This window comes from Gossypium arboreum, chromosome 2 (assembly GCF_025698485.1).
Source record: "Gossypium arboreum isolate Shixiya-1 chromosome 2, ASM2569848v2, whole genome shotgun sequence".
Taxonomy (NCBI): Eukaryota; Viridiplantae; Streptophyta; class Magnoliopsida; order Malvales; family Malvaceae; genus Gossypium; species Gossypium arboreum.
Genome location: NC_069071.1, coordinates 3,176,665 through 3,199,336, shown reverse-complemented (window position 1 = coordinate 3,199,336; position 22,672 = coordinate 3,176,665). Strand labels below are relative to the sequence as shown.

The 22,672-nt window shown below is 29.8% G+C and overlaps 2 protein-coding genes across 2 annotated transcripts; one reads left to right on the top strand and one right to left on the bottom strand.

The window, feature by feature from the left end:
- Positions 1-575: 575 nt before the first annotated feature.
- On the bottom strand, positions 576-5,153 carry LOC108468175 (uncharacterized). The gene is made up of 5 exons (XM_017769052.2): positions 4,617-5,153; positions 3,153-4,028; positions 2,811-2,896; positions 2,019-2,159; positions 576-1,581 (listed from the first exon to the last, which is right to left on the bottom strand). Exons 1-5 carry the CDS (start codon positions 4,947-4,949, stop codon positions 1,437-1,439), a joined length of 1,581 nt encoding a protein of 526 aa, XP_017624541.1. The 5' UTR covers positions 4,950-5,153; the 3' UTR covers positions 576-1,436.
- A 4,204-nt stretch (positions 5,154-9,357) lies between these two features.
- Positions 9,358-10,879, top strand: LOC108468944 (probable membrane-associated kinase regulator 1). The gene has a single exon (XM_017769811.2). It carries the CDS (start codon positions 9,671-9,673, stop codon positions 10,628-10,630), a length of 960 nt encoding a protein of 319 aa, XP_017625300.1. The 5' UTR covers positions 9,358-9,670; the 3' UTR covers positions 10,631-10,879.
- Positions 10,880-22,672: the final 11,793 nt, after the last annotated feature.

Sequence of the window (22,672 nt, the reverse complement as noted above, 5' to 3'; positions counted from 1 at the left end):
GAACTCATCAATTAAGTTCACTTTAGTACTTGTACCTTTTTTAGTCTACTTTAATAATCGAAAATGACAATCAAGTCCATTTTAATCATTCAACTTAGAAAAAATATAAAAGTATTGTAATAAAATGAACTTAATTGTCTAATAGATACTATGGTAAATTCACGAGGTCTTGTCAAGTTTAACATCGTTTCAACCTTTTAGTGACATAAATTTTACGAGTCAACTCGTGCCTGCAATTTTTTTATTCTCTTTTTTTCATTTTTCAATGTGATGAATAATAGACTTGTATAGAGATTGGATTTTAGTTTGACTAAGTTCGGATGAGTATTTCATAATTAAATCTTTTAAGTACTTGATTAGACTTGTATGCACATTAAGTATTCGGCCCATTAGTCATGAGCGTTTACCTCGTACCCACGTCGTGGGATCGAACTGCAAGAATTATGTGCTAATGATTTCTGCGCGCGTAACAATGATTTGCTCCTGCATGTGATACGCTCCAGAAATAAACTGAGGAACTAGGTTCCAAGATTAGGCATATTTGTTAAGCAACTGTAGTAACTATAGAAGATGTAAATGCAAAATTTCTTCTCCATTTTTTTTTCCAGGAAATCCAAAGAAACGAGAAAGAAGCAGAATCCAAATAGATTAGTCAGTATATCTGTTCATACATATATATATATATATATATACACACTCGATAAAGAGTTAAGAAATTTAATGGCTAAGCAGAATGAGCCACACTTGTATCTAAACTAGTAGCTTATTTTAACAAATTATACATAGTGAAACATAAACCAAAGATAGAGTTGCATAGGAGAGAGTATTTACCTTGGACATGATGCCCCCAGTTCTCTTTTGCTTCCATCTGATCCAACTAAAAGGTCAAAAGCACAATGAGTATGAGCAGTTTCTTCTCTTCGTGATCTCGGCAACGGATGGAGGATTCGAGGAATGTTATGGTGAAGGCTAAGAAGTCCGAATGGTCTGAAAGGCTTGATGATAGTCCGAGCAGGTATGAACAGTTTATTTGAAAAGATCATTCGAATCGTCTTATCTTCTTAAAGAATCATCTTCTTCATATGTCCAAATGAGAACTTTCATGAAATAATAGCAAAACAGGATGACATATATATTCTGAATATCCCATTACCCACATGCGTTTCACTATGCTCGGATCAATTGAATGTCGAATGCAAAACAAGCAGCTATTTGTTTTTTACCTCAAAAGGAATCAGCTCATAGGATTCATCAAGTTGAACCCCTTGACCATTTTATCCCAAGAAATTTGCTAGTGTCACTTTTGCTTGATGCTCCTCAATCAAGTATAAAGCATACTTGCAACCAATCCTCAAGCCAAAAAATAAACGAAACATCGGTACCTTCGTGAAAGATAAAGCACATCTAGCCTTCACTAGCCCAAAGAGGTAATCATCCTAAACAAACTTCTTGTACAAACTGAGGATACTAAATAGCTTTCCTTCAACAAATTTCCAGATGGTTTGCTTCCTTATCTTTGCATCTTCAATATCAAGTGTCCTATATGCAAGGGCGAGCAAATACATAGCTGGATGCAGTCTCCTGCAACCAGTTTAATAACAAAGTAAGATACTTTCAAAGCTTAATTCAGAGAATGAACTTACAAGATAGTTCTGTTTCAAAGCAACAACTCGGTTAAAAATATGATGAGTATACAGTACAAGAACAAGCTGACAATTTTAAAGGATAAAGAGATGACATCAAATGGTGCCCTAATCTACAGCTTTGAAAATTCAATTTGGACAAATACAGCTAAAATTAATTTGCTATTTAGGCCACAGCTGGACTTTTGAAGTTTATATATAATTCAAGACACTGCAGCCTCGTCTAGTCAATAAAAACAATTCTAGCCCCATTAGAGTTAATATTGATTCAGATCAGTCAGTTATTTAGTTCATCTTTTCACATATAAGCCCAAGGGAAGTGACAAAACATGACAGCTCAAACATCTTATGCCACATTCTTAGGAGTGTACTTACTCCTCAAATTGTTCAGTTGTATCAAACCCATCCCAATATCTTTGGGACGGGACTGTCCTGCCTTTCTTATCTCTGCCAAAAGTTTCGATGTACCAACCACCAATGTCATGCATTCCACAACGCGGTTCAAACAACCAAAATCTGTTGCCAGAACACATAGTATTAGACTTTGCATGTCTAATCAACAAGCAATCTTCAAAACCTGAAAATGCATTTGTAATGTACAAACATGAAACCTTCAAAACTATAAAAATTAAAAATATCAGGTAACAAGATCAAGCCCAGGCCTAAACAGAAAATAAAGTGACAGTTCAACCCTAGATCCCTAATAGACCCACAATGGGCAAATGGTTGCGGCTCAAAGTTGGAATTAAACAAACTTCTGGGCAAGCTTCTACCCTACAAATGCTAACAGAAAAAAAATATATATATATAAATATATATTCTAGAAATAATAGAAGACTAGCCTTATAAATCAACCACAGATATAAAGCCAAGTGGGAGTTCATTTGTTCAAGTATGTTTAATCTTCCTTGATATAAAAAACATTTACTACAGATCACCAAACTTAACCTCTTTAGTAAAACAAAATCAAAAGACATGTAGAAGAAATAAGATAAAGAGAAAAGTAAACTCAATAAATGATGAACCTATCCAATCTACCATATAATAAAGCGAAAAAGCATTATCATACTCACCCTACCTACATCAATGACAATAATCAAAATTAGCTATGAAACAAGAATGCTAATGTGAGAATACTCAAAACCAGGCATTAAGAAAAAAGCTTACTTGCTTGGTGGTAATCGAGCTCTGCTACATCTACACTCACAAACAGAAACTTCCTCTGCTGCCCGATACCAGTGCATATGCTTCACCTGGAAAAAACAAATCAAAAGGGAATAGATATTTAATTGATTATGTAAATCCATCAATTATATAGCACATGCAGCACATCCAATAAACAAAATTACACAAGAAAATAAGAGAAAATTAATAAAAAGAAAAACATGAAAATTAGGCCCGGAAAGATGGTCGATTCCGCATTCTAGATAAAGTAAAAAGACAAAGTTATATATTGAAAAAAGGTAAAATCAAAATAGCATAGGATTTAAGGAGAACATAATTACAAACCAGCAAGGTCCTATGTTTCATAATCACATGGGTTTTTGAACCATTGCTGTTGTAAACAAAACACGATCCCTCTTCTGGGCTGGTTCCAAGTCCAGTTATTGTTCCCAGCAGGACTCGGGATCCAACTTTACGATCCAATCCTTGGCTTGAAGGCATGGAATCATCATCTGAAGTAAGAAAAACTTTTATGCAGTCTTCAACATCCTCATTTTGTGTTTCACCAGAACAGCTTTTAGGAGGGATTCTGGTGGCCACAGCTACTACCCTTCCAGATACATGCAACTCCAAGTCTCGATATGCATCTGCCAAATGGTTTTTAATATCAGTTACTCGAATCCGAGAGTTTCCACCATGAATGTCTCGTTCGTCATTCATGCAAATTCTAGAATTTTGGGTAGACTGAGACATCATTGAAGTTGAAGACATAGAAGAAGTCAGTTTCTCCTTATAGTTAAAAGATAACTCAGGAACCCTATCAACCAAGCAAACCATCCCAAAAAGATCCCGCCCTGAAACCAAGTGCAGCACCTCTGTAGTTTCATACACAGACCTTTCTTCAGCTTCAAATCGATCAGGAAGAAGATCCATGGATTCAATTAGAGGACCGTAATATGCTGTTTGTATCGCAGAATAAAAATCTGCTTCAAGAACATCAAAATAGCCAGTTCCAACAACGGCTTTCCTTTGAGACACTATATCATTAATAGTTAATCTATACCACTTTAACCATTCAACAACTTCCATCTGCTTATTACTTGTCATATGGGATGTGTATGTGTACAACGTCGAACCTTGTCTAGAATGTTTCTGCATAACCATTCTCTGAGATAGCAAATAGTTGTCATAATGTGCCCTCTTCTCCGAATCTGAAAGAATCTGCAATCCAGTATTCATAACACAGGCATCAGAATGCACTGTATTAAGCATACAAAGCACTTTCATTTTCATAACCAAAATACAATTGTAGAATGTATCAAATCAAACTTTATACTTTTCTTTATACAATTTGTACTACTACTCATATCCTAAACCCTTAAAACGGAGGATAATATCCACTTAAGCGCTTTTGAAGCCACATTCTACTGGTTTTGCAACAGTGAACTGAACTAAGGTTCAACAAGCAAATCAAACTTATACTTGGAAGTACTTTACACGCTTCATTTTAACAAAATAACGATTAAATGTAAACTAAGTTCAATACGAAAACGATTCAAATGTCAGCTATCTCCAATTTCCAGCCCTAAAGCGGTTTCAAGGGAAAAAAATACAAATTAGTGTAATGTCCAGCCATTTTTAGCAAAATTTCATAAAACTGAATTAAATGTGTTCAATTTATTATCATTTAAATATCGGAAACAAGTTTCATATAATCAAATTCAGCTAGTAATTGAAACCGATAAAAAATAAACACATTCATATCAACATACAGGACTGAATTTGAGAGAGAATTAATCGCAACAATACCTCGTAAGCAGCGAGGATCCGAACGAAACTGTTCGAAGACGCAGATGAATCGTTCTTGGAATCAGCAAGGTCCGGATGAGTTTCTTTCGCCAACTTGCGAAACGAAGCTTTGATTTCAGCGAACGAACTGGTCTCAGCAACACCTAAGATATCGTATGCGTTCTCTCCAGGGAACTCGGTCTGAGTCGACGAGCCAGTTCCGGTGCTGAACCACTGAGTTCTGGAATTCGGATTCAACAACAGAGAGGAGCATAAAGAATAGCTATAACGATTTAATTGAATTGAAAAACAAGGAATTTTCCGATAAAAGTGTAATCCAGATAATAAAGACATTTTCAATTAACGTTATTAAATTTTTTTAAAGATTTTTCGAATCGAAATTTGGAAATATATATTTAAAAAAAACGATTGTAGCATGAGATGAGAGTGAGCTGCCGAGTTAATTGCAGAGCGGAAATGGAGGGTATCGGGTCGGAGAAAGGAGACAGTGATAGAGTCACTGCTGAGTGCATCAAATGACATGTTTTTCAGCTTTCATGCCACGTGGACTAACTTTTATATACCACGTGTTGTAATGGCGGGAGATTTGGTCCACAGTTATGGGCCCTTGAACGATTAAGCCTAATTAATTGAAGTCTATGGGCTTTTTTCTTCAAAAATCCACTTCATTTATTTATTTTACTTAAGACATTTTTTGGTATACAATATTTTCACAATCATTCAAAAGAAAAATAAAATAAAAGTAAAAGGAAAATCAGAAATAAAAATAAAAATAAAAATATAAACAAAAATAAATACTAATTTTAATATATAATTAACTTTTATTTATTTAGTCCATAATTTTTTAAATTTATGTTGAGCTTGACAAAGTTTGAGATAGATTTTACGAGCATGTACTAATAAATTAGGTAAAAAAAGAGAGTAAAAAATGGTTCAACTAGTTACATATCATGGTTTAATGGTGGTTCTGAATAATTTCTTTAAAACTCAATTATATACTCTATCTAGATCACTATATCCACTTACTTTCAATCCAATTGATTTAATTGACTAACCCAATTCGATTCAAATAATATCATCAATATAAATTTTACATAGACTTACGTGAATTGAGAGTTGAAACTATGGATGAATTGTCAAATTCAATAATAATCGATGGCTTTTGTCACCCCGAGCAAGTTGGCTTATTGTTAGAGGAAGCTATGCTCATGTCAAGTTTGAATATCTTATATCCAAATATTTTAGAATCAGATAGATGGGTGAATTGACTAGATAATTAATTTACGGTTTGATTAGTTTAATTAAATAATTTATTAAAAAAATATAAAATTGAATAAAGTATTAAAAATGGAAAAAATCAATTCAGCCACCAATTCAATATGTTTTTAATTACAGTTTCAATCAGTTCGCAAATCACTAATTCTTCTTTTCAAACTGACTTTCGATCTAACCTGTTCAACTAACCAACTAGACAAGGTTCCACTAACCACACCACATTTGATCAATAACATTATTTACCAAAAATGGACCTCCTCAAAGAGACATCAATGCCAAGAAGTGTAACCATTACCCATTTTAAATCCAAAATAGAAATAAGATATTATGCGATACATAAATTTTAATTTAATGTATAATGTTATACATGAATTTTGATTTTGAAATTTTAATTTGATTTGGTTCAATTTTCTCGGATCACTAACAATAGTATCAAATTAGCACAATTTTATGTTGATATATTGCATACACAAACAATTATATTAATCCAATATGAAAATAAATTTAGTATTTTACAGTTGAATCAAAATTAAGATTTTATGCATACATATAAACTGTAATTCAACTTTCATGTGTATAATTCAACCAAATCAAAATTAAAGTTTTTTAAAATTCTCAATATATTTATTATTTTTATTTTTAAAAATAGTTTCCATTTTTATTTTTAAAATTTAAAATCATGTTTTACTACTTGGTAAATAGCAATATTTTTCTAATAATGAAAATATGTTTGGTAATTATTTTTCTTTAAAAAGTAAAATAAAAATATATTCATATAGATTCCAACTAACGATCAAATTTAATATTAGAAAAACTATTGAAAAATATTTTATGCTTATATGAACTTGAACGAGAGTCAATTCATTTAAAGTTAAAACATTTATTTTCACCATTTTTACTTTTACAAAATATTTTTAGTGAAAGCAATTTTTTTATTATTTTCCAAAAATTATTTTTAGAAATTTCGTGAAACAAGTTTTCATTAATGTTCTCCATTTTCCCAAAAAAAATGGAATCGAAAATGGTATTTGTTTATCGAAATCAAATGCAACCTAAAACACAATAACAACAAAATAATAATATAGAAATATTATTTCTTTTCTAAATTAATAAATGATAAAAATAATGTGGAAAGGAAACTTAAATAGAATAGTATTAATTAAAAATTATATCAAAATATTGAAGAATTTAATTAATTAGTATTTTTAGGTACTTTTCATGTCCATTTTATGGTTGATATTCAAAGTTCGTGGCTATCCCTTATTAATATTATTATTTGATATAAAACCTAAAATGAGTCGTAAGCTTTCTTTAATCCTTAAATAAAAAAATAAATAAACACATGTATTGACATGATGGATAGGGTGTTTACCACTTCAAATATGGCCTGATTCGAGTCACGTTAGTTTAAGGCTTTAACCTACTTTTGTAATTCACAAAAAAATATATATATATATACTTCAATATGCTTAAATCCGCGTTTCAATTTCAATTTTCAACTTTAATATAAAGATATGGCAATGGTAACTTTAGCTTTTCATTTATGAAATTTAAAATAAATTTTAGTGGTCCATAAATTCAAATTTTTTTTTCTTTTCTGGACATTTTTAGTTGGTGCAGTAAGCTTTTTCCTTATATCCAAACAGAAGTCATTCCTTTCCTGCTTCATCGGCAGAGGCAAAAACACCTTTCTATAACAAAGAAAAAAAAATATAGACCCAATGAGTCTGTCCCTCAAAAACATTCAAAATCTTTTTTTAATTTTATTTTTATTTTTTTCGAGAAATTTAATCTTATTTTTAAATTTAAAATGTAAGTCTAATTATTAATATTATTAAAATTCTTTTACTAAATACATGTTGGTTATAGTATCGTTTTATTTTGTTACTTGACTATCAAGTGAATATATTTTTTATTATTTCAAAATGTACAAATTTAACGTAAGAATTTTAACAATGTTAATAATTAGAGTAGAGAGACTAAATTACAATGGATAAACTACACCCGAGGTTAGTAAAATATTAGTAAACTTACATTTTGGTCACTCAACTTAAAAAAGTTACAAAATGGTTATTGAACTATTCGAAAGTTTTCATTCAAGTCATTAACTATTAAAATTGCCGCTATATGACATTTTCTGTTCACACTACCTACACCAATTGAAAGCTCTCCTTCCTTTTCTTTTCTACATTTCAAATTTTTTTTTTATAAAACAACTTTGGACGTCACATATCTACAAACCAAAACTCAATCATCTTTCCTCTTTAATCTCCGACATTGACCATCAGATTGACTTAGATCTAAGGTATGTTCTTTTTCTCATCAATAGGTACTAATCTATCATACCGATCATAGAATTTTTCCTTGGAGCTCGCTAAACAAACTTTTTAAAATAGTTCAGTTACTTAAATGAAAAAATTCTAATAGTTTATTGACCAGTTTGTAACTTTTTAAAGTTAAATAACTAAAACATAAACTTAGTAATAATTTAGTCCTCAAGTGTTATTTACCCAATTACAAATATATGAAATTGGGCCACATATCACAGCACACCCCTAACCAAAATCAAGACCACCGACTATAAAAATATAAAGAATTTTCCTTAAAAAAAATATTGTGAATAATATTAAAAGCAATCTAACAACCCTTTTATTTCAAGTCTCTTTTAGTCTCAATCTCGAGAAAACATCAGTGATATGCCATTTCCAACTGTTCAAAGATTTCTTTTTCGTGAATCGACCAGAAAGAATTCCATTCATTAGATAGGAATCCTAGAGATTGTCCATCATTGTTTGACGTTATAAGTGTCGTTTGGATAGATATTTATTTTCCTTATCTTACATTACAGTATTATTATAATATTTAAAATGATCCTAAATTAAGTTATTAACATCCGTGTAATTATGAATCTCATCCCTCTTACTTTACAAAGTTAAGCATAAATTTATCCATATACCTTACAAAATCGAGAAGTCAACGTTCTGGCTAAATTGTTGATATGGAAATCATTAGTTCAACACTTGTTGATTAAGCTCTTTTACTAATTTTTGTACTCAAGCTTGAATTTGAGTTTGAACTCGGGTCGATAATTAAGCTTAAGGTTAATAATATATAATAATAACAATAACACAATTTAATAATATAAAATGAGTCTTTCAAGTTAAATATAGTTAAGCTCAAATTTGAATTTCTTTTAATCAAACTTGAATAACTTGTGAATATCAATGTCTTCCTGACTCGACTTTAACTAACTAATCCAAATTAATCTGAAAGAAAACTTATTTATTTACGCATAATAAAACTCTAACCTCATATCTCGATCCCAAAATTGCAACCAAAATTGCAAGCATTGAGTAAAAATCACATTCATCTCGATTTTTGTAAAGTAGAGGATGACATTTATACATATTAAACATTCCATAAACAATTAATATAAAGTTTGCATGCCAGATTGTCTTTTAGCTTCTTCTTTTTAGCCTTTACGTTTTAGCCCCACCAAAGCATAAAATCTAACCCCCTTTGTCGTCCCCAATAGCCTTTGATAGCTTTTTAGCTTTGGTTTGGCTAATGGCCGGCCTTATAGTCCCCTTCTGTTTCACCCTAAAATCAATAAAACACCAACACCATATTTACTTCCCCTGCACACTGACCCTCTGAATTTTCCATTGTTGTTTCACCATTATTACTCCTCCTTCAGTCTCTCTGTCCAATTTCAAAATTTACCCTTTTGGTTTTTACTATATAAATCCTTTTCTTCCAACCTTTTTCATTTCATAGCAATGGAGAGTTACGAAGAAAAACGGGAAGTTGAGGATGAAGAACAAGAAGAGGCTTTGTCACTCTGTGATTTGCCTGTGAATTTGATTGAAGAAAAGGAACTGAAAAATGAAGAAAATGGTGAACCATCACAAGAAGAAGATTTCAACTTCGGTTCATGGCCTGGCCATGGTGGTTCGTTTAGGTCCGAACCAGAAATGTGTGTAGCTGATGAAGTGTTCTTCAAAGGCCAAATCTTACCTTTGCGTCACTCAGTGAGTTCCGACACCGGGTTCCGCCGTCATGACAGCCACAACATGTCCCGGTCCTTGTCGAGGTCAGAATCCATGGACCATGGTTCATTAAGTAGGTTCACAAGTGTGAGTAGCAGTAGCACTAGGAGCAGTAGCCATTACTCAACGAGTAGTACTAACTCGAAACCCGGTATGAAAATCCGAAACAACTTCAACACACACCCGAGCCCAAAACCTCAAATCCGATCAACCCGAACCGCCGTCAACAGTCGAATCCAACGATCATCGTCGATGTGGGATTTTTTCAAGATAGGTTTGGTTCGAGCACCGGAACTCGGGTTACAAGACTTGAAAATGAAACCTCGAAATAAAAATTCCGTCAGTAGAAACAGCAGTTGTAATAGCAGTAACAGCAGTTCAAGCACCAAGCTCGTTAACAATGGCAGCTCCACAGCCGAAGTTTCGAAGAACCAGCAAGAATCAAACAAAGGGTTAGTAGAAAAACGAATGGGGTTGTTCAGTGGGTGTACATGTTCAGTTAATGCAGTTGAAACAGTTCCATTGAACAACAACAACAACATCAAGAACAGTGACAAAGACAAAACAACATCGCATGCTGCTGCCGCCATTGAAGATAAAAAGAAGAAAAAACAAGCTTTGTCTCGTCATCGAACATTTGAATGGATAAAGGAACTTTCACATGCAACAAGTTATGTTGATGAAGCTTAAAGAAAAGAAACACACCTCGCATGCTTTTTTTCTTCTTTAGATTTATGAATAGTTTAAAGGATGAGGCTCTTGTACCTAGAAAAAAAAAAAAAAAACCTTTCTATCACTGTTTCTAAAAGGGATTTGAAGTTGTTTACTTATTGATTTTCCTTTTTTGTTTGTTTGTTTTTCCAGATCATGTTTGTGATATTATATGAATATTAATGATTGGATAAATAGTAGCCGCCGTGATGGGTGGAAATTAATCAAGTAATGTGGCGGTGGTAGTGGTGGTGGAGGTGATTATAATGATTAAAGTGTTTTTACTTTAAAAAGGACAATCAAACGGGAAATTCATTGACTGTCACCATAAAAGCTCACCAGAGGACACATGAAACACAGGGAAAGCTATGGAAAGTAAAAGAAAAATGTTTCATGCAGTCAAAATAAAAATTTTCATTTTACTAAAGGATTAAAAAAGTACAATTGAATTTAGATTATAAAAATACATTTAATTTTGTCAAAATTATAAAATATAAAATAAAAATAATAGATGCAATAATAAATTTTTCATATTAAAATTTTAAAATAATATTATTTAGAAAATATTCACGAACATTAAAAATTTAATTTTATAAATTATAAAACAAAACACGAAGAAACTTTAATTATACCCAAATTAAAATTTTGTAAAAGTAAAACATGGAAATAAAAGAATTTGGATAATAACTCTTTCAATTTTCGTTCCCATTTTGTTCTTTTTGATGATTTCATGATAACAGAAGGGAAGAATAATAAATGGTTTTTGTCTGTTTCTTATACTGTCTTAATAATTCTACCTTGTATTGTGTCTGATTTTGCCCATTTTGTTGGAAGTTCTTTTATATTTTTAATATAATTTTATTTTTAAATCTAGTGAATTAAAAATATTATTTTATTTTTAAAATAAATTATTTTCATAGTTGAGATTAACGTAATCTTTTTTATAAAAAAAATGCTTTTCATCAATTGGACATATCCCACGCATGTGAAAGTCTACTCCACTATTTTAGTGTTTTCTTTGGTTAAATTATAGTTTTGGTCCCTCTTTTATGATCAAATTTAATGTTTAGTCTTTTATGCTTAAATTTAACATAATTTGATCTTTTTGCTTTTATAATGTTATTAGTCTGTTTGCCTAAGTAAAAACATTGACATATATTTTTCTTAAAATCATCTATTCCAACTCATCGTGTTGACATGTGTTTTTTATTAAATATGAAATGTCATGTCAACTTGCTATTTTTACATATTACTCAATACAAATGTTGTTAATGGATTAATGACTATTATTTGCGTCAAGACTGAAATTTCAAATTTTAAAAAGTGTAAGGACTTAGAATGATCCAATTAGTGAATACAAACTAAATCTACAATTGTACTTATAGTACAACATTTAACTGCTACTATTTGGGTCAAGACTAAAATTTCAAATTTCAAAAAGTAAAGTGACTAAAATTAATCAAATTAAAGTACAAGGACTAAATCCATAACTTCCGCAAAGTACATAGACTAATAGCAGAATTTAGTCTTTGAAATGTCAAAATAAAGTATAGGGACTAATTGGTTAAACCACAAGTGGAGTGGCAAAAAACTTATGTTGGTCCCAGATTCTATCCCTGGATAGGCCCTTATTTAAACAAAAAAAAAACATAAGGACTAAATACAGAATTTAAGCATGAAAGAAGTATGAAAATCAGAATTTGACCTTTTTTGGGTCCCTTTTATTTGTATGGCCAGTCTTTGCGTATGTCAGAATATGTTTGACAGATTCAATCAACTGAAGCATAAAACCATGTCTTAAGTTCACTTCCTCGTACACAAAGCTCAAATAGTTGTCTAAGTTTAGCCATAAATTTTAAGACTTCTTTTTATTACTTTTTTACATTTTCTCAACAAGGAAGGGCGAAACTTCGGTGGATTTCAACTTGGAATAATATAACATTTATTCTTTCAACTTAATATTCTTTTCACTTTAATCCCTGGATTTTTTGTTTTATTAGTGTAAGACTTTAATTTTAGCTCAATTTCCAAAGTATTTAACAAAGGGATCAATATCGGGCTAACATGTTATTACTTGAATTTTTTTAAAATATTATAATTTTTTATAAAAGTTTTTAAATTTTCGGATGTTGGTATGGGAAAATGCACATCATTCCAATTTAATGGATTCTAAATTTGGTCAAGTTTTTTGGATTTTTGAAGTATCTATCATAATTCAATTTGATTCGGTTCTTAATCTTTTTCATATTAATTTTTATTTTAAATTTTTAGACTTATTTTTATAAAACAAATTTTATTTTATGACTTTTGAATATTATTTGACAATATTTTGAAGTATTTTTCATAAATATATCTAAATTAATAATAATTTTTAAGAATTATTAAATTATTTTTACTGTTTTAAATATAAAGTCTTTTATTTTATATCATAAAAGATTAAAATTAATTATAAATTAAATAAAAATAAAATAAATTTAATTTTAAGTAACCACAATATATTTCATAAATTATTTAAACATCTCAATTCGAGTTAATTTTCAATTTTTTTTCATTTCTCTTACTAGCATTAATAGTGGCCTAAAAAAGGGCGACAACGTCTCGACGATACATGGTGATTGCTGAGCCAAGGAATGCTTATCCACAATGATATACATGTTTCGGGGGGTTGTTGGGGCCCTTCCTACTGCTAAGGTGCATGAAGAAAAACACAACACACTGGCTCTCAACTCAAGTGGGCAAGTGTATTTTAGACATTAGCTTTTGTCTTTTCCCATCAAACACTTTGGACAATTTGCCCAAATAGCCCTATTTGGAAACTGATTAATAGAGTAAGAGGCCCATTTATTTGTTAATAGTTAATTTAAAAAAAGAAGGGTAAATTATAATAAAAGTAACTAAACTATCAGTAAATTTATATATTTTTTAAAAGTTTAGTTAGTGAACTTTAAATAATGATTCGACAATCAGTACGATAGATTAGTACCCATCAACAAGTAGAAGAATATACACTAGATTCAAGTCGATCTGATGGTCAGTGTCGGAGATTGGAGAGGAAAACTATTTGGATTTTGGTTTGCAGATTTGTGACATTCAAAGCTGTTTCATGGAGAAAAAATTGGATTGTAGACGAGAAGAGGTAAAAAAACTTTTAATTAGTGCGGATAGAAATTTTAACATCATGATGACTTAAATAAAAATTTTAAATAATTTAATAACCATTTTGTAACTTTTAAATTTTATTTAACACGCATATAAATTTTCAATAAATATATTTATTATATGAAAATCTATCATAATATTAATGTATTTTAGTTTTTATCCTAGCTAATGGTTTATGGAATAAAAGAAGGTGACATGTCACCGTCCACAGCCGATCATTTTGAAGTTTGTTTTCAACAAATTCGAGTCTAATCATGGTTTTCATATCCTAATCAAGTGGTGGTTATAAGGGACGAATTTGAATCAAATCATAAACTCAAGTGATTTATCTTGTCAAACGTCTGATGAATTTGGTATGATGGATGACATTTAAATCGATTTTTTGAAGTACATAATTGTTAAAAGGGCCGGTGCAAGCCTCTAAAATGAGAAAATTGCAGTTTTTACTCTTTAAAATGTATAAAATTATAAATTAATACATGATAAAATTACATTTTAACTTTTAAAATGATAAAATTTTAATTTAATCTTTTAAAATTTATAAAAATATTAACTAGTACAATAATAAAATTGCAATCAACTCTTACATAAATATATAATTTAATTTTGATCCATCAAAAGATTTTTGGGTTGGCCCTAATTTAATAAGAACAATGAAATTCTTGTTCCAATGACAAATCATAGAATAAATAAATAAAAAATGAGGCCTTCAAAGTCAATTTTTTTTTTGTAATTATATGGTTTTTATTATATAAAATTAAATTAAGCATATAAAATATGCTAATTATCTTATTTACAATTTAACAACAGAATAACACATAAAATTAATAAATATTAAATTTAAGACCCATTTTTAGGTTAAATTGAATTTAGATAGACATAAAATATTTTAATATTATACATAAACTAGACTTAAACCCGTCTAAATTATAAGTAAAAAGACCTCTCCAATTTCTCTTACTTTCAAAATTAAGTAAATTGGTCCTCTAAAATATCAGAACAATTTAATCTTTGTCAGGTTTGAAAGTGAGAAACTAAGTACAATTAATTACGACGTTAATATTTTCCATCAAATGTACATGATTTTGATTGGTATAATAATAAATTTAGCCTTCAAAGTTTACATATTTTGTGAAATTTTGTCCTAATTTAATAAACTTATCCAATAAAATTAGTGTAAATGTAGAGGTTAAATTTGTTGAATTTTTTAGAATTAAGTCCGTAATGACAAAATATGTAAAATTATAAAGGCTAAATTTATTATTATATCAATCAAAATTATGTACAATTGAAGAAAAACATTAACCCTGTGATTAGTTATGTTTAGTTGCTCACTTTCAAAATCAACAGGATTAAATTGCTCTAATTTTTTTGAGAGGGACTAAACTGTTTAATTTCAAAACTGAAATGATTGGAGAGATATTTTACCAAAATTACTGAGGAGAAGTTTTTGCACTTGGTTAAACGCTCAAAAGCCATATTAGGCCCAACTTCAGTTTGTTATGTTGGGGCCATTACTAATGATGTTTTTACATGTGGCTCATTAATGGCAATACTCGGCCGGACTGTGTCTCCAATCAGATTAATAATGAGGTCGCCGAGGCCGTGTTAATTTTTTTTTAGAAGAGTAGAAATTTAATTTAATTTTTTTATAATAGTAAAAATGTAAATTTTTTATTGTAAATTTAAATTTTAATAATTTTTAAAAGATTAAATATTAAATTTGTCATTTTAGGAGATTATAATGTAATTTTTTTTGGATGAATGATGAATTTATTAATCCAAAAAAGCAGTTAAATTGTTACAAAAGAACAAAATCACTGTATAGTAACTGTATTTTAAGTTATACAAACAAATTAACTAATGATATCTCAAGAAGCACAGAGTGAAACATTAATAGGGTCAGCTCTATTGATTAGTCTTCTTTCTAAATGAGCTTGTACAACTTCTTTAATCTGCACCAAGACAATATCTTTAGTTAAGAAAGATGTAATAAAATACCTCTTGTTCCTCTGTCTCCGTATTACATACAAATATGCATTCTAAGCAAGCTTAAGTATGACAAAAAGCAAAGATTTTTCTTTAAATTTCAATATTGTTTAATCTTTAAGTATGCCAAAGTCACACCTAGGGCGATGAACACCTTTAACCATCAAGCCATCAGATGATATTCGAAATATTTAAAATATTTTTTTTGAAAGAAGGAAGTGTTTAATTTTGCTTTGTGAAATTGGGGTTATTTTCAATTTCTTTCATGTTAACAATTTTTTTGTTTTAATTTAGTTTTTGGACTAAGATTTTAATTTATTTATTTTAATCAATATTCATTTTAGTTTCATTAAAACAAATAAATACCACATCATCACATTTAATATAATAAGTAATTATGCAAGTATTTATTTGACAACTAAACACTTTTTCTTATGTGTGTTCATGACACGCGTTTCAGAATCAAATAAGCCTTTATTTGAGTAGATTCAAAAATGTTAATCTTTATTGGACCGTTTTGAAATGTTGAATTCTTATATGAGTAATTTTTAAAAGATTAGACATTTATTTGAACATTTAGTTTTTTTCAAAAATAAATTTTAGTTTTGGATTCTTTTTCATATATATTGATTAAAACTATTTATTTAATAGTATAAAAATTAATTTTAACCATTTGCACAAAATTTAACCCCTTCACACCTTATTTAAGTGGTTTGGATTAGGTTTGTCCGTAGGACAAGTTAGGTTTAGGTCGGGCCTTAACAAAAAGTTTATATCCGATTGATAGGCCCGAGTCTGGCCTAAAAAATAGCTTAAATTTTTACCTAAGTCCAACCCAAATTATAAATGCTAAACCCGAGCCTAGTCCGATCCGAGCCGTATTAAGTTTTTAAAATTTTATTTTATTATATAAAATAAATTTTAAAAATATAATATATCAAATACACTAAAAATATTAAAACAAGTGTTTCCCAACAAATTGAAAATACATTAAAAACATTGAAACAAATGTTTACCAGCAAATTTTAAAAAGATATGTATTCGAGCCAAGCTAAGCTCAGGTCAAAAAAGTTTACCCAAGGCCCAATCTATTTTCGTTTTTTGTCCAAACCCATATTTTGAACTTATATTTTTATCCATACCCTCTCATTTTCCGAATGGACTTGATCGGGTGTCCTGCCCATACAAAACTATTTTAGACGGCCAATTCCTTTGAAAAGGCCAATAATGGCAGCTTGTGAGCTTATTTTGAAAAGTCCTGTAAGACTACTTGTAAGGGGTCCCGTCATCCAAATGAGTAGTTCCATGCAGTTAAGTCGTTTAAGTACTTTACAATTTGATAATGATTCCAATTTATCCTTCTTTCATAGGGAATTTGCAAAGCAATGGGTGAAAGCTGCAATTGAGGAGGATCTTAAGAAAAAAGTGAAACCAGATAACGATGAGAAAATGATTGGAAATAGGATAGTAGTCTGTTTATTTAATCGGTTTGATTGATTTTTTTTTAAAAATCGATTTAATTGACTTTAATACTAGAAAATCGATCAAACTAAACTAATATTGATTCGATCGGACTTTTAGCTAATCAAATCAAATTTTTTGGATTGAGTTTATATGGTAATATATTTATTATATATTATAAAAATAAATATATTTTAAATAATTAAAAAGTAATATAAAATAAGTTGAATTTTTTTCGGTTGGTTCAGTTTCTAGATTCAAAAATTGAGAATTGACTGACAAAACCAATAAAAACTGAGGTTGAAATAGACCAACCCACCCCACCCGACTAGATTCAATAAAAGTAAAATGGAAGCCTCTTATTAAGAGTCGAATTGCATTTTGCTTCCTTTACTAAAAAAGGGGGTAAACTAGTCATTGTGTGTTAGATCAATGAGTAAACTGATCCTTCTGTTAAAAATAGTTCTTGTACATCAGCATGAGGTACATATGGCATGCCAGTATCACTGTTTGGTTAGTCAATCAGCTACGCCAGTTTTCAATAACAAAAATTGATGAAATTTTTAACATATTTGATCAATTTGTTTTTTGATCTACCATATAGGAGCTAATTTACCTATTTTTTTATTAGAAGGACAAAATACAATTTAACTCTTAGTACAAAGATCTCCATAATTCTTTTACCTATTAGATTCAAGAATTTCGTTCTTTATCAACGACGATAACTCTCACAATACGTCGATACCGTCTCTCTCAACGTGGATAAAACAGATCGCATATAGGATATGGGGGGTACTCTCTTTGTCTTGTGAATGAAGGTCACACAACATATGAGCTGACATGTCTAGATACATCTGGTTTGGTCAGATGTTATTCTTAGAAGGATCAATTTGAGATTTTGTGTACACGAATTTGGGACTTTTAGATGTGCCAAATGGAAGCTGATGGTAACTGCCCAACTTGGGTTTTTCTTGGTCTTTTTTAATAGTTCCCTCTTTTAAGGGGAATTTACCTATGCATATGCATGTACACTTTTTTGTTTTGTTGTGTACCATAAAATAAACGAGTAGGACCGGGACTTGTTTGTAAATAATTTGTTCTCTTTATGCCACCAATCATCCTTTTGATGCAAAAATACTTACTAGTTTAATTCAAATTCTTAAAATCTCAAGTTTCAATTTCACTTTATACAAAAATTAAGACTCAATTAATTTACTTTTACTTTACCTAGAATCTTACGAATTTACATATCATGAAATATATCACACAAATCAAATTTTGTTTTTTGTCAAGGTTTTGTCTTCTCATTTTAACGAACTCACAAAATAAAAATATTTTAAAATATTGAATTAATCTTAACCAAACACAGACCCGAGTGGATTTTAGATGTAGTTGACTTATGGGAAGGCTAAGAACCGACAATTAAATAATTGATAATCGATGCACACCATATGGGAAAGACATTTAAGAGTCTCAAGAAGCAAACTTCCTTTCGTGTCCATAAAATAATAAAAATCCACGACAATTATAGAGAGTCGTTGGCTTAAGAACTGTTGGAGTATCTATAAGGAATTCATATGTTTTTTTTAAAGATTAAATTTATTATAAATTCTTATTTTTGATATAATATTTAGAATTATTCATAGTTTCTAATGTGCTTCAACGTATTTAAACCTACGATCTCCTCCACTAATAATAATACCAATACTAATTAAGTTATAACTCAATCGACAAGAATTCATATACTTTTAACTAAAAAAATTGAAAAAAAAGAGAGAGCATAAAAGTGGTTTTTTTATATAAAAAACCCTACGGAAAGTGTTTTAAATTTGGGGACCAGCAGATTGAGACAAGTTGATGATGTGTCGATAAAACAGTGAAGCTTTCAAAGTTTATTAAGAGATGGACGTTCCTCCAACCTGATATTCTATAGGATAAGGATCAAAGAGATAAATATGCCAATGCCCATTGGACCCCTTTACCATGTAGCTATTAATAATTGTTTTGGGGGAGTAATTGCATAGGACGTCCTCAAATTTTGAGTTAATTTTTAAATTAATTTCTAAACTGTAAAATATTTTAATGAAATTCTCAAAACGTTAAATACTAGCTTGATTTTATGTGGTTCATTTTTTAAACATGTTAAATTCAAGTTAGTGTTTAACATTAAAGTTGGGTTTTTTTTTTCTTTTAGTTTTTTCAATTATTTTTACAATGGTTTCATGGTGGTATAGATAAGTCAGGCTCAATCGAGTGAAAGTTTATTTTTTATTATAAAAGTTATTACAGTTATAGTTGAATTTCTTTTGAGATAAACTCATTGTTAAATTTATTAGGAACTGTTATTGGAAGACTTTGTCGTGATAGAGTACCATGGTGATGATTGCATAATTGAACTCCAAGATGAAAAGGAGGATAAACCATTTAATACTTATTTTTTCATGCATTGCTGATGTAGTAGGTTTCTTTAAGGCTATTGATAGTGGTTAATTGATTGCTCATCGTTTGTCAACCGAGTAACCTAATGGTGACAAAGTTAGGATGCAATTATCGGTTGTTGATCAATGTGATGTATTTATGATTAATTTTTAAAACTTCAAGTGATGATATGCTATTTTTTAACACAAATGTCTTTGTGAAATAGTTTGTAGTGTTTTAATCAATCTTTACCATGTGCCACCGTTATGTATTAACTTTTGCATTTTTTAGATCTAATTGAAATGATATTTTAATTTGAGGATTCAATTGAAATTTTTAAAATTTCAAAGATCAATTTAAAATTTGATCAATGATCCAGGATTATTCCATGCATTGAGAGCCCTTTTTTCTTTCTTTTGTTATGGAATGGATTAGGGGTTTGACAGCTCCTAGCCATGGGGGCATATTCGATGTGACGTGCGTGTCATTGCATGAATGAGTATTGAATATAGGACAAAGAAATTATGGGGTTTTTGGTTAGTTGTTAGGTATATTTAGAGAGGGAGGAATTCAATTTTTTTAGCGAATATCGAGTTAATTATAAATTTTTGAGAGATTAAAATATATTTATTATTTATTAAGTTATAATTTTATCACTTTTAAATAGATTAAATAAAATTTTTTTATTTTTAAGGATTAAAATAAAATTTTATTATTTAAAAAATAAATTTAATATTTTGCATTTTGGGACCAAGTTCCTGTCTCCCTCCTTAAATTTGCCTCTGCATTCGGACAAACAAGGATATAATGTTGAGTTTCATGCTAAAAAGAAAAAGGCAATAAGAAAAAAGTCAAAAAACAATCACCAAATTTCAACTAAAATTGTTCATATTATTTTTCAGTAGACCATAAAATACATGATTTATGCTTAATTTTCATTTCAACTTTACTTTTATAATAATATTATAGTTTCATAAGATTTTGGTTTGATAGCAAAGTCGAGAAATTAAAACTTCAAAATTTAGGTGGATTTGGATAGACGGTGTGTTTATTTGCGGTTCGTGTAAAAACAATAGTGGCAGTAAGATTAGATAATGTAACGTGAGACAAAAAGGAAGCTAAACGCATCGCATTGCACCCAATCGCACATCCAAACCCTTAGAGTGAGTTTGGATGAGCGGTGAGGCCACTACAGGAAAATAGGGCTTTAGCGGCATTTTTAGCGGCGTTTCATCAAAAAACGCCGCAAAAATTGTAAAACACAGAGCATTAGCGGCGTTTTACCAAGAACGCCGCTAAAAACAGAGCAATAGCGGCGTTTTAACAAAAACGCCGCTAAAAACAGGTCAATAGCGGCGCTTTCTGTAAAATGCCGCTAAAAACCAGAGCATTAGCGGCGCTTTCGGTAAAACGCCGCTAAAAACTAGAGAATTAGCGGCGCTTTCGGTAAAACGCCGCTAAAAACCAGAGAATTAGCGACGCTTTCTGTAAAACGCCGCTAAAAACCAGAGCATTAGCGGCGCTTTCGGAAAAACGCCGCTAAAAGTCATATAACCCCTAAAACTCTAAACCCCAAAAAAATCATAAACATTAATCTATAACCCCTAATACACTAAACCTCTAAACCTTAAAAAACCCTAAACCTTAAACTATAACTTTTAAAACCTTAAACCCCAAAAAATATCATATGGATGTTGATGTGTATATACATTAATATTAATGTAAAAGCTTATGTTCATAATAAATTATGGAAGAAATACTTAATATTGATTAAATTTTTTTTGGGTTTAGGGTTTAATATTTAAGGTTTAAGGTCTATGGTTTAAGGTTCTATGGTTTAAGTTTAATGGTTCGTCGTAAACCTAATTGGTTCCTTCCAATTACGTAAATCAATAGTTCAAACCGCACTCAAAGGTAGGGCATTTCCCATTTTATAGGAACTTCGTACGTAAACAATGGTATCTCCAATTATAGCCCTCCGGGATGTAAAATATATCTCTTCTCACCATCCCCATAGTGTATGAGACAAATGTATGCATTTCGATTAGGGTCGTATTCTATGGTTACGATTCTACCATATATGTCTTTTTCATTTCGTCGAAAATCAATTTTACATGTTAATCTCAAGTGAATCATATTCAATAATTAAATCTTAAACCCTATAACTAATTATTGTTATCGATAATAGATATCTTGATTTTGATAAAAAATATTTTTATATATTAATAAGGTGTTATATTGTTTAATGGATTGAAGGGATATTTTGTGGAAAACATTTTAAATGATAAGTTTACCTTTAAATTTTATTAATAGTTTTTTGTTTATACGATTTTAATATTTATCTATACCGACTAATTAAAATATATATTTATTTATACTGAACGAAAATCCTCTGCACTCATTTGTGTCTCCACATTTTTTAATTGTAACTCATTTTCTTTTTATAAAATAGTGAATTTTCCTTTATTCAGAATCAATCTTCTTATTAAAAGTTGCAACCCTTTTTTTGTTTTTGTTTTAAATAAGTGTTGTTTTAGTTCCAACTTGTTTTATAGAGTGTTTTTTATTCTTTTAAGGTTAATGGTTTATGTTTTATGATTTAGGGTTTGAAGACTATAATTAAGGGTTTAAGGTTTAGATAATCTCTTATATATTAAATAAAAGCTTAAAATTTAATATTTAATATTTTAGTCCATATTTCAGTTAAAAGTTTAATATTCAAAATTTAAAAAAAAAATCCAAAAAATGATAATCTCAGCACAAAAATTTTGAAAGAAAAAATAGAAAAAAAATATGTTAAAAATGAAAAAAAAATCAAAATTGAGCAATAGTAGCGTTTTTAGGTAAAACGCCACAAAAAATTAAACTCTATAGTGGCGACAAAAGACCATTATTTTTTATCCTTTTTTTAAAATCCCGCTCACAATTTTTTGGTTACCCGCTTCTCATCTTCTTCTCATTTCCTTTTACTCTTAAAATTGATCTAAGCATAAA

Bases quoted from the DNA above. Each gene is read 5' to 3' on its own strand.
- LOC108468175 (XM_017769052.2), bottom strand. From the start codon at position 4,949: ATGTCTTTATTATCTGGATTACACTTTTATCGGAAAATTCCTTGTTTT. The intron at 2,897-3,152 runs GTTTGTAATTAT...TGTTTTTTCCAG, and splicing joins TGAAACATAGGACCTTGCTG to GTGAAGCATATGCACTGGTA. The intron at 2,160-2,810 runs GTAAGCTTTTTT...TTCTGGCAACAG, and splicing joins GCTCGATTACCACCAAGCAA to ATTTTGGTTGTTTGAACCGC.
- LOC108468944 (XM_017769811.2), top strand. From the start codon at position 9,671: ATGGAGAGTTACGAAGAAAAACGGGAAGTTGAGGATGAAGAACAAGAA.